At 66.7% G+C, this 11,983-nt stretch overlaps 1 protein-coding gene across 2 annotated transcripts in view; it reads right to left on the reverse strand.

Annotated features, from left to right (window-relative positions):
• The window catches only part of CYTH1 (cytohesin 1), a 19,722-nt gene extending 7,940 nt beyond the window's left edge, over positions 1 to 11,782 (reverse strand). The window contains exons 1-9 of one of the 2 annotated variants that reach the window (XM_019515404.1): positions 11,685 to 11,782; positions 5,555 to 5,637; positions 4,397 to 4,461; positions 3,770 to 3,836; positions 3,548 to 3,666; positions 3,283 to 3,363; positions 3,049 to 3,161; positions 2,824 to 2,972; positions 2,621 to 2,732 (exon numbers count right to left, since the gene is read on the reverse strand). In XM_019515404.1, the coding sequence (XP_019370949.1) occupies positions 2,621 to 2,732; positions 2,824 to 2,972; positions 3,049 to 3,161; positions 3,283 to 3,363; positions 3,548 to 3,666; positions 3,770 to 3,836; positions 4,397 to 4,461; positions 5,555 to 5,637; positions 11,685 to 11,712 (817 nt within the window). In that variant the 5' untranslated portion in view covers positions 11,713 to 11,782. Of the gene's footprint in view, positions 1 to 2,619; positions 2,733 to 2,823; positions 2,973 to 3,048; positions 3,162 to 3,282; positions 3,364 to 3,547; positions 3,667 to 3,769; positions 3,837 to 4,396; positions 4,462 to 5,554; positions 5,638 to 8,888; positions 8,913 to 11,684 lie in introns of those variants that run through there. The other variant, XM_019515414.1, reaches the window with a different exon arrangement.
• Positions 11,783 to 11,983: the final 201 nt, after the last annotated feature.

Below are 11,983 nucleotides of genomic sequence, written 5' to 3' on the forward strand. Positions count from 1 at the left end.
GGGGTGCAGCGGGGCAGAAGCCAGGACATGGAGGTGCCATTGGGAGCCTCTATCCCCAGAAAAGGCCAGAAGGCCAAGCCACAGAGTGGTGCCAATAGCAACAGGGCTGAGCCAGCCACTGCCTGGAGCGTGGCCTGCCTGCATCACAGCTTGGCCCTGGGGCGATACAAGGCACCTGGGGGAGACCCCGTTCCTAAGCCAGCGATCCCTGCCCCAAATGCAGGCCATGGCAGCCACATGCCAGCCATGGGAGCTGGGCCCGTGTGAAGCACACCAAACAAATGCTGAGAGCCAAGGCCTGCACGTCCCAATGTGGCTGGGTGACACGGGAGGAGACCGGCTGCACCGAGTGCCACACCGCATGGCACACATCCCGCCATGAGCCTCTGCCGGCAGGCAGGACTGGTCCCACAGCGCAGTGGGGCAGGTCCCATCCCAGCTGGTGCCCTCAGAGCTGGGCCAGAGCCAGTGCCCCTGGCCGGGAGAGAGAGAGCCAGCCGGCACCTCCACGGGGCAACTGCTGCCTGCCTGAGCTCAGCACGCCCCGACAGTGTTGAGGCCACGGAGGCTTTCTGGGAGCATGGGGGGCACTTACCATGGGAACAGGCTCTGGGCAGAGGCCTGGTGCTCTTCATCCCACCCCACAGGCTCCTGCAGATGGACACCAGCCCTGGCTCTGGTGCCCGACCAGCTGCTCGGAGCCAGTGCAAGCAGCACGCCGTGTTCCCAGGCGGGCAGCCCAAGAGACAATGAGGTGGCCATGCCATGGGCTGGGGCAGCCAGGGCATGGTTCCAAGCAGCTGAGACGCCGCAGGCCCAGCCTCCAGCAGCCATGGGGAGCTGGCTCCGGCCCCGGCCCCCAGGAGCGCAGAGTGCAGGTCTGGGAGCCCTTGGGGAGCCGGGTGCCCGCTGCTGGGTGTGGGGGGCTTTTGCAAACACAACAGGTGGACAGCTCCTGCCTGCCCAGGGAGCTCACCAGCTGCCCTCCAGCGGCACCGGGCCCCAGAAGCAGGCTAGGAGCCCTTCCCCCTGCATGGAGGGAGTGCAATCCCTGGCTGCGCTTGCCCACAGCCTGGACCCGATGTTCTCGCTCCCAGGAGTGCACAGTCTGGGGGGGCCACGATCCCGGCCCCCAGGGCCGGGTCTCCAGGGCACCAGACAGACATGGGTGCAGCCTGTCCTCTTGCGAGCTGCAGGACAGGCCATGCTGCCCTTGCACTCGAAGGGGCGCTGGGCTGCAGGGGCAGAGACACCGGCGGGGCGCAGCAGAGCAAGGAGGCGCCAGGCTTCGCCCCCTCTGAGCCTCACTGCAGGGGGCTGGGAGAGACTCGGCTCCCAGGACTACAAGGCATCCTGCAGGGCCCTGCATTAAGGGGGGACCCAGGCATGCCTTGGGTCATGACGACCCAGGCTGCCACCCCCTACCCTCCGCCGGGACGCAGGGGCCAGGCCAGCTGGTGAGGCAGAGCTCCTGAGGGACTGCATGGTCAGCGAGCAGTGGCAGCTAAGCAGCAGCAATGAGACCAAACCACCAGCCATTGAAAACAAAGAGGCGAGGGGCCCAGGGGCCAGGAGTGGAGCAGAGCGAGCGGGGCGGGAGCAGGAGCAGTACGTACCTCCTGGCGTTGGGGGCAAGGAAAGGCAGAGCCAAAATCATGGAAAACATACAAACGAGGGAGAAAAGAAAATTAAAACAAAGGAACCCCCCACGCCCCTTGCCTGGGTGCAGTGCCAGTCAGGAGGGGATGGGTGCTTGGGGAGGCTGGGCCCAGCGGGAACCTGCTGCGCTTCTGCATGGACTGGCCAGGGCAAGGCTGCTGCCTGCGGGCACCTTCCAGCCCAGCCACCCCCTGCCCTGCCCTGGGGCCAGCGGCCTGGAAACAAGGCAGCCGGGGTGAGACAGCCTGAACCTGCATCTGGTGCTACACACACGGGCGGGCAGGCGCTCTGCCGCTGAGTCCCCAGCTGGGAATGTGGCCTTGCCCCGCCCTCGCTGTGCCAGGGCTGCCAGGACACCCGCCCGCCCCTCCTGACCTCCCTGGCTCTGGCTAGGGGCACTCGGGGAGCTGCAAGGGGGCTGGCACCTGGGGAAGGCGAGAGCCCAGGGACAGCAGGAGCCCTCTACAACCCCCCTACCCCTCCCCTCCTCCCCGGCAGGGAAAACAAAACTGCTGCTGGAACAAAAACTGAAAAACGCGGGAGCCAGGGTGGGGCGGCACAGCGGGGCTGGGGCTGCGGGGATGCCATGCACGCCGCCTGCCATGGAGCCGGGATGCGGGAGGTGATGATGCTGCGGGAGGGGAGATGCACGCAGCCCGAGGCAGCTCCCGGTCGCTTCTGGAGGGGCCTGAGCCAGGACGGCGTGACCTGTGGGGCCGGCGCTCGGCCCCAGGGACCCTCCGCCCACACCCCACCCAGCAGGACTGGAGGCAGAATCCCGGTTGCCACTGTCCCACTTCGCTGGGGGCTGAGGATGGAGCCAGGCGCCAGCGGCTCTGCCTGTCCCCAGGGGCTGTGCAGCCCCTACCCCACCGCTGCACCTGCCCGGGGCTGGCCCAGAGCATCAATGTGCCCGTGCCCACACCCGCCCTGTGCCCCCCAGCCACATGGCAGTGCTCACCGAGTTTCAGCAGCCAGCCCTCGCGGTCAGGGTTGAAGAAGGTGTGGGTGAGATCATTGCCGTCGTCCTCGGGGATCTTGAAGGGCTCGTTCTTGATGCTCTCGTAGAGGTTCTGGCAGGGAGGGGAGCAGGTGGTGGTGGTCAGCCAGTGCCCAGGGAGGCCCATGTTGCCCACCTACCCCATGCCCCATGCCCACCCTCACCCTGAGCAGCTCCTCGGGGAGATCGCCCCCATCATTGATGCCGCGGTTCATGGCGATGAAGCGCTCGGCTGTGGGCTTGTCCTTGACATTGGGGTTGTGCAGGCTGGTGTTCAGCATGATGATGGCGAAGGACAGGACATAGCAGGTGTCTGTGGGGCAGGGGCGAGAGGGGTCAGTGCCAGCCTGGGCAGGCGGGCAGGTGGAGGAGAGGGGACAGCTCCTTACCCGTGGACTGGAAGACGCCGGGGTTGCACTGGCAGTACCGCTGTGCGAACGCCTCCATCATCCGGTCAATCTTCTGCGCCTCCCCCGGCAGGCGGAAGCTCCACAGGAACTGCCTACAGGACGCAGCAGGGTCAGGAACCCCCTGCCCCCCAGCACCGATATCCCACGCTGTAGCCAGACCCAGCCGGGGGGCAGGCAGGAGGCCTGGACACACGGGAGCCGGGCCCCACTCACCGCAGGGCCTGCACCAGGTTGAGGTCGGTGAACTCGTGCAGCTCCACGAAGGCGTGCAGCACCTGGATGTTGAACTCGTCCCTGCAGGGATGAAGCGCGGGGCAGGATGAGCAGCATGTCCACCCCACAGTCACCCCGACCTCCCACCCTGCCCCACCTGCGGGGTGGCTCCCCCCTAAGAGCAGCAAGGCTCTGCACCCGGGCACCCGAGGAGCAGGACTCCGGCACCCAGCAGCATTCCCCCAGTCCCCCCGCCCGGCCGTACCTCTCCCCCAGGTAGTCCCCGATGGCGGTCTTGTTGAGCCCCTCTCCCTTGTACAGGAACTGGGCGATGTCCTCACACGTGTTCTTCAGCAGGTCATTTTCGATGAGGAACTGAATCCCCTGCAAGGCAGGAGCACTGGCCGTGATGCTGCCCACGGGCCCGGAGCTCCCCCCGGCTGGCCACAGCCAGCCGTGGGCACCCCTCCCTGCCCTGCAGCTGTACCTTTTTGGGGTCCATGTTGAATTTCTTCCTGCCCATTGCCACCTGTTTGTTCCTTTGCATGTTTTTCCTGCCGAAGGCAAAGTCCGGGACTAAGCCCATGGGAAGGCAGTGGTGCCCCAGGCCAGGGCCCCATCCATCCCTGTCCCTCAGCAGCCCCGGGCATGAGCCCAGACACCCGTGGCTCTGCCTTGCCCTGAGGGAGCTGCAGCAGCTGGAGCCCAGGGCCAGAGCAGAGTGGGGAGGCTGAGGGACCTCCATGCCCCCGAGGGGCTGGTGTGCCGGCGGGTTCCCAGTGCCTGCCAGGCCTCCCTAATCCCAGGCCGGCACCAGCGCAGAACAAACCCAGACAGTCGCCCAGGCCAGACGGAAGGGCCGGGGCTTGGAAAAACACAGACATGTGGAGCTGCGGATCAGCCGGGGGATTCCCTTAGGGCATTAGGGACCACAGACCTCCCGCTCCAAGGGCAACGGGGCTGCAGGAGTGCCCCGAGCTGCACCCAGCTGGGGTGAGGCATGCCCGCGGCAGGTGCAGGCTGCCGGGACCTCTCGGGGCTGGACGCCAGGTCCGCGCTGTCTTTGTCTCCTTGCCAGGGGCTGCCCCCTCACACCCCTGGGGGCAAGCCTCACCTCTCTTCTGTGGATCCGAGGTTCTCGATCTCGTTCGTCACTTCTGCTATCTCATCTTTCAGCCGCTGCAGGAGATGCACATGGAAAGGCTCAGGTGTGGGGTGTAGCAGGCGTGGGGTCCACTCAGGCCCCACTGCCCACCTGGCCCCCTCCCTCCAGCAGCTCAGAGGCCAGGAGCCCCCTGAGCCCCAGGGCAGGGGCTGGTGACCTGCCTTGAGCCTGCAACCAGCCGGGCCGGTGCTAGGACCCAGGCATCCCCGAGCCCGGGTGCAGCGTGGCCCCAACTCCGCTGGGAAACAGCGGGCCAGGCGGGACGGAGGCCAGAGCCACCCTCCCAGCAGGGTTGGGGCTGCCCTGCCCCTCCACCCTGCACAGAGCCGAGCCCAGCAAGCACCTCCTCTGCCCGCCCGGCCGTCCCTGGGGCGGGAGCTGTGCTGCTCTGCTCCCACAGGAAGGCGCCGAGAAGTTAACGCAATTACCCTCTAATCCTTTTAGCTCACGCCGGGCATATGGCGGTAATTAGGCTCTGCTGCCAACAGGACTGGAAGCCCAGTCCCCACCCAGAAATGGGGGGAAGGGCTGCTGGGAGAGCCACCCCTGCCAGGGGCAGCCCCGCGCCCCCTTTCTTGTGGGGCAATGGCATGCAGCACAGAGCGGGACCTCACCCCCTGCAGAGCTGGCGTGGGGATTCGGGGCGTCACGTCCAAGGCCGTGCCCGGAAGGGGCACTGCAGAGGCTGGAGGAGCTGGGAACAGGGCCAGGTGCCCCCAGCCTCCCACCCCATCCCCCTCTGCCCTGGCAGAGAGAAGTCCCATCACTGTCACCAGCTGCAGCGACCTGACAGGCCTGGGTGGGAGCGGGGAAACCTGAGCGAGCCCCATGGTTAATTGGGCCTCGGGGCCATTTCTCACTCCCCCCTGCAGCCCCTGGCCCTGAATGGGCACAAGCCATTTGCCAGCTGATGTTCAGCGACGTGCGCCCATCTCTCGCACTGCAGCCCGTGCAACAGGGGCTGCCAGGAGGCCGCGGCGAGGCCGGGACATGGCATGGCTGGCGCAGAGCCTGCGGCATGCCAGGGCGCTCCGGGAACCACCAGCAGCGAGCCCTCCCCTGCCAGCCTGTGGCTGGCACCTGAGCCCGGCAGCCTGTGCCCCGTACCTGTATGTCGGCCAGCAGCTCCCGCTTGCGGCGACGGATGTTTTCCAGCTCCTGGCACTCCTCCGGGGTCAAGTCACTGGGGACTGAGGGGAGAGGAGGAGGAGGGTTAGGCCCAAGGCACTTGCCCCCCAGCACCCAGGGGGCACGGCTGGATCCAGCCCTGCCCTGGCCCGGCTCTGCCGTTCTCTCCCGAAGCCCTCCCAGGCACTGAGACCGGGCATCAGGATGCAGAGCTCCTGCATGGCCCCACTTGCAGCACCCGAGATGCTGCTCCGGGGCCAGCTGGCACCTGCCCCCGGGAAGGAGGGGTCCTCGTGGCTCGCAGCTAGCCCCGTGCAGGGGCCGTGCCCCGGTCCGAGTGTGGGGATGCCTGGCACAGCCCGAGGAACGTGTGGAATGCCTGCGGCCACCGCACTGTGCGCTCGCCAACCGGCCGGAGGCTAGCAAAGTGCAGGTCTGCCTCCTCCCTCCCTCCCTCCCAGCCGGAGGCTGCCAGCCCCGGGCTGGGCACCGCTGAGCTGCCAGCTGGGCCCGTGGCCAGGCCCCCGCCACGGCAGTGCAGAGGGCCAGGTGCTGATGGCCCGCGATGCCTGGCCCCGGGAGCCACTGCAGAAGGCAAAGTCCCCTCCCTGCCTGCGCCACAGCCACGGGTGGAGGGGACAGAGCCCGCACCCAGGACATGGGCCGGTGGGGCGCGGGAGGAGCGCGGGGAGGGCGGCGAGCGGCTGCCACAACAAGGGCCCATTGTGCGGGCGCCTGAACAGAGAAACCAAACAACAAGGGAAGCTGCTTTTTGTTGCTCTGCAGTTTTTCACATGCGGGCAGGAGCCCAGCGCTGAACCAGCGGCATCGCCTGCATACAAAGGAGGAGGCTCTTAAAGGACCCGGGACCCCCTCCTGGCACGCAGGTGGGCACTGCACAGCTGCTCTCATGGGCAGCATGGAGGGGGGTTGCCCGGGGCAGGCTGCCAGCTCAGCGGGACTCACCCCCGTGCGGGCATCGCTGCCTGCCCCCCGCACCGGGCGGAGTGGGGGAGGGGGAGCCGTGACCGGGCTGCACCGGGGCCCCTGCCCCGCTCCCGCCCAGGGAAGGGCTTGCGGCGCAGCCCGGCAGGTGTGGGGCAGTGGGGAGCGGGGCCCCGAGCAGCGAGTGTGGGTCCGCCCACCGCCTTCACCCGTGCCCAGCTAGCCCGCATGCAGCCGGACCGCGGAGATGCTGCCCACATGGCAGGTCTGGGGGTCCCACGCGCCCCCAACCCAGGGCTTCCAGCCTGGCCCAGCTGCAAAGGGCGCCCCTGCCCTGCAGACCCCTTTCCCGAGCATCCCGCAAGGTTTGCTGGCCGCTCCTGCTGGCTCCCAACAACCCAGTTGGCCCAGTAAGCCTCAGTGAAGTTGCTGCAGCCACCACGCCGGCACCTCCAGCCACAGCCCCCTTGGCGCGCCACGTCTTCCCTTTACCCGAGCTACCAGGACCGTCCCAGCTGTCCCGCTCGCCAGCCGAGGGCCCACAGGGCTCCCTGCATCTTCTGCCCCCCTCGCATCACAGCCGCTTTGTCGACAGCTTTCGGAAAGTCCCAGCAAGGAGCAAGCGGGTCCTTCGCCCCCAGCCTGTGGCAGGCCTGCCCCGCCGGCCCAGTAGGAAGCAGGATGACGTACCCTTCCCGCCCAGTCTGAATGCCCGCGGGTCCCAAGCTGTTTGGGCCGACCCGGCTTCTCAGACCACCATGCGCCCTAGTGAAAGGCTGGAGGCTGGCCCACCCACCCAGGCCTCGCACACCCGCCTGCAGGACACCCTTCCTGGTCCCTGGGGATGGCCTAAACTAGTGAAAACACCAGTTCTGCAATGGACCCGACCCGCAGGTCTGACTTCCTCCTGCCGCCTTAGACGACCTCGGCTGGCTGCTCCTTGGAAGAGACCGCGTCTGTGCCCATCCATCGCTGCTGCTTTTGGCAGCTCGGTCACAGCACCCAGACGCCACCTGCCCTGCTCAGCTGTGCAAGCCAGCTCCTGCCTCTGCAAAGATCGAAGCCCAGCGTCCTTATTCCCCTGCTGCCAGTCCAGCGCGCGAACTCCTGCTTCCGAGAAGGCACCGCCGTTCTCTGCTGCTCACTCTTCCCGTTCCCTCCAAAGCAACCCCGTGTCCATCTCTCCTTTTACCTGCCACAGCTCAGGACCCCCGAGGGCTGCACTCCTGTCCTGAGGGCCTGGACTGCGAACACCGAGAGCTGCAGAGCATGAGCTGGGCAGCAACCTCCTGCGCCATTCGGTCCGGTCTTCACCCTTGCGGGCACCGCTGATGCCATATAGCCCGGTCCCTACTGGGCATGCCCCATCTTGAGACTGGCTGCATTGTTCCCCTCCCACAGCTCAGATGTCTGGAAGCGCCTGGTCCGCGCACGGGCAGTCAAGACGCACGTGCTCTGGTGCCCACCCCGCTCCCTCCCGGGTGCTATCCGCGGAGGCTGGCAAGCACTTTCCTGGTCACCCTACGTCCCCCTCTGCACCCAGGCCAGCTGCATGCCTCTCTCTGGGACGCAGCTGACAAGAACGACACGGCGCCCCCGAGGAGGTCTTCCCAGTGCAGCGCCAGGTCCCTACCTCGAACCACCTCCGAACGCAAACCTAGCAGGCCTTTGCCTCTCCCACGGCCGCATCGCCATTGTCCTACCACAAACCAGTGCTCCCAGGTCTCCCCTCCGCTCCGCTCCCCAGTCCCTCGGCATGACCTCCCTGCACCTCTAAACTGCATCCAGTTCTGTTCCTCTGGTCCCCAAGGTCACCCCGTTCCCCTGCACCAACTCCCCGGCGTGGGGGCCTCTCCCTTGTGTCCTCAGCCAGGTCCAGGAGCACGCTCCTCCTTGCACGGCCGAGCCCATTAATCATGAGACATCAGCCCGAGACCAAGCAGAGCTGCGCTCCTTCAGCGCCCTCCCTGCAGCCCAGGCTGTGGCGCTGGCTGCCCCCTCCCTGCAGCCAGCTCCTCGCCCACGTTGCAAACCTGCTGCCAACCCCCCCGACGGCACCGTACTGAGGCCCAGAGAGGCGACGTTACCCTGCTGCCACAGCCCCGGGTCTCTTTGCAGCGACACGCGCGACCTGCAAGGGGCCCCAGGCTGCATCCGCCTGCGCTGCATGTCCCTCCGCACCCCAGCCTGCGCATCCCTCTGAAAGGGGCTGGGATGCTTCGCACACCGCTGAGGCCGGACTGCCTGGCCTCCACCTGCCTGGGTCTCCCCATGGCCTCAGCACGGGGCTATGGGGGCTGCCCTCCGCCCCACGTACCAGCCTGCCCATTCGGAGGCTGCCAAGGAGCCCCTGACTGGATTTACTCACAGCCAGCCCATGTCATTCGCTCCCACACCAGCACTGCCTGCAGCCTTCTCCCCAGGCACCCCCCCGCCCAGCCCTGCCGTTTCCTCTTTCATTTAGGGTCATGTCTGCCTCCGGGACGGTCATGGGTCCTTTGATGAACCCCAGTCTCCAGAGTCAGCACAGGCACTTCCTCAGTCTGGTGCAAGGGTCTCATGGACGAGCTTCCCCATCTGCTGAAATCCCCCCTGCAAAGGTCGGTGGCGTCTCGTTCCGACAGTTCCCGGTACTGCTGCCCCCGCACTCAGGCTTTCCCTGCAGCCGTGGGGCCCAGATGCAACCGAGGCTCTCCCTCCAGAGGAGCTGGGGCCCAGCAATGGCATTCGGGGCGGGATTCGCACCCCTCGCCTTCCTGCGGCATGCAGGCACAGCTGTACCTGGCTCAGGACCAAGCAGCAACCAGCCCCCACCGCCCCATGGCACCACCCTTGCCCTGCAGCCAAGCAACTGCACCTCCAGCCCATGCCCCAGCCCGGGCAGCTCCACCCTTACGGGTCACCAGGACTTGATGATCTGCTCAGGTCCCTTCCGACCTGACCAACTATGAAACTATGAAGCATCAAACCTGCCCGGCTGCCAGCTGGCTCTGGCAGGTAGGCACGAGACTGCTGGCTAGCGCAGGCAACGGCTCCCAGCACGCGTGGCCCTAGCGGAGTCCCCCAGGGGAAAGGCAGCGAGCAGGGCCCTGGGCACCACCCGGCTTTCTGACTGCTGAAACACCGCTTCAGGCCGGACATAAGGAAGAACTTATTTACTGTCCGAGCCCCCACAGTCAGGAATAGCTTGCCGCCAGTGGTGGTTCAAGCACCCACTCTGAACACCTTCAAGAGGCATTTGGATGTCTATCTTACTGGGATCCTATGACCCCAGCAGACTTCCTGCCCCTGGCTGGACTCGAAGATCTTCCGAGGTCCCTTCCAGCCCTAATGTCTATGAATCTATGTCTACAAAGACAGGCTAATGCACATTTTCCTAGTACCTCATAAATTACGGAGGTACTAGATTTAATGTGCATTAATGCACATGTAGATGTGCCCTGGACTCAGCAGCAGAGAGGAGGACACTGCCCAGATGCAGCCCAAGCCCAAGGGGAGCCAGGCCACCAGGTCACCCCTAACACCCCACTGGAGAAACACCCAGGCTAGGGAACAAGCTGGCAGGAAGGGAGGGGACTGCTGGAGACAGGCAGCCCCAAAACCCCAGAGCTGGGCAGCCTGGAGGTCTCCTCCCACCCCCGGGGCATGGGGCAGACCAGCGAGGGGCCTGCTGCCACAGCAGAGTCATCTGCAGCAGAGCGGTGATGAGACACGGGGGCAGGAGCTGCGCCCCCCCCGTCCCCCTTGCAGCAACTGATGCACCAAGAGTGACCCTGGGCTCGTGACAGGGATGTCAGCACTGGGAAAGGGGAAGGGAAACCACAGACCTCGTGGTTTTCCCTGGTGAGGAGCGATAGGGCCTTTAACTCCTTCCTGGGAGCCTCCCCGCTGGCACAACCCCCCTGCTGCGATGCCTGCTCGGGGGCACCAACACCCTGTGGTGCCTGCACCCCCAGAGACGCCCCACCAGAAGCCCAAGACCGTTGTAGTCTCGCACCAAAGCAGATACGGGGCATGGCTGCAGCAGCTGCACCACAGTGCCAGGTCATCACCTGTTGCTGTCCTGCCCCCCGCAACCCACCCGGGGCAAAGCCCAGTTATGCCCCCCCGATCAAATGCCTGGGGCTTACCCCAGTCTGCGACAGTGGCGACCAGACGGGGACCCGGGAGTCCTAGCTGCCCCCGGGCAAGAAGCCTGGCCACAGAGCTCTGCTCCCAGCAGCCCTCGAGGCCTCAGGGAAGTCCCGGTGCCGCTCTGGGACAGGCGGGGATTTCACTGCCGTGAAATCCCATGGCCGAGGGGCGGGCATCCCACCCGTTCCACACCAAGCCCTGGCTGCAGGGCGCTCAGCAGGCCCCAGCTGGGAGGAGGAGGGTGGGCTGGGCATGGGGGGCAGTGCTGAGGGGCAGGAGGGCACTTCATAGGCCCGGAGCCAGGGCACCTGCGTAGGGCCAGGCTGCGCAGCCCACGTGCCAGAGCCCCCAAGTCATGCCCGGCTGCACGCTCCCAAAAGCCAGGGAGAGTGCCCTGCTTCTCCCCAGGCCCGAGCAGAGGCTGAGCCGGGTGGGTGGGCGAGCCCAGACCTGTGCCCGGGGTGCCCGTGGACCAGGGAGAAGGTGGCAGGACAGCCCCGGGCGCCGCGTGGCTGCCACGACTGCCCTCTGATGAGCGCGCTGAGGCTTGCAGCCATCTTGCCCCACGCAGATGCACCCTGTCTGGGCGGGGGCCAGACAGGAACAGGCCCCAGGGTGGGCGAAGGGGCCAGGCATGCACAAACCTGGTCAGCGGCTTGGGGGGAAGCACCAACAGGGCCCTGGGGCTCCCCCACGCCTGACTGGGAGCCCAGGGACAAGCACCAGCATGCAGGCATGCCAGCCTGGACCCAGACACATGCCCGGGCAGGGAAGCAGCCACCTCGGTGTTGTACTAGGGATCGGTGCCCAGCTCCGGTGCCTGCTGGCAGGGCACAAGCAGAAGCCCTGGGGGACGGGGACCCCCAGAGTCCCCAGCATGGCAGGGCACACTGAAGCTGCTGGTGGGGGGGAGCTGTGAGCTCCTTGGGATGGCAGTGCCAGCTCCAACGAGCACAAACCCGAAGCCGCTCCTGCCCCAGGCCCACCCCGGCTCCCCGCCATGCTGCCCTCTGCCCCACGCCCAGCTCACCGCTTCCCTGCTCCATGCTAAGCACCATCCTGGCCGGGGCTCCCAGGGTGTCCCGGGTGTGGGGGGACAGAAGTGGGGCCCCGCAGTTCCAGCCGCTTCCTGGAGTGACTCACGGCTGCTGAGCCAATGAGCCACCCCTCGAGATGGGCGTCATCCTCCCTTCCCCGAGCTCCCCGGCCAACACCCTCCGGCCAACACCCTGTTCCTGCCCCGGCAGGGCCCCGATCATGCACCATTAACCCCTCTGCTCCCACCCACGGCCCAGCCAGCTCCCGGCAGCCCCAGGACATGCGCCCCCA

Source organism: Gavialis gangeticus, unplaced genomic scaffold (genome assembly GCF_001723915.1).
Source record: "Gavialis gangeticus isolate Ggan-Ray unplaced genomic scaffold, GavGan_comp1, whole genome shotgun sequence".
In the NCBI taxonomy this organism is placed as follows: domain Eukaryota; kingdom Metazoa; phylum Chordata; order Crocodylia; family Gavialidae; genus Gavialis; species Gavialis gangeticus.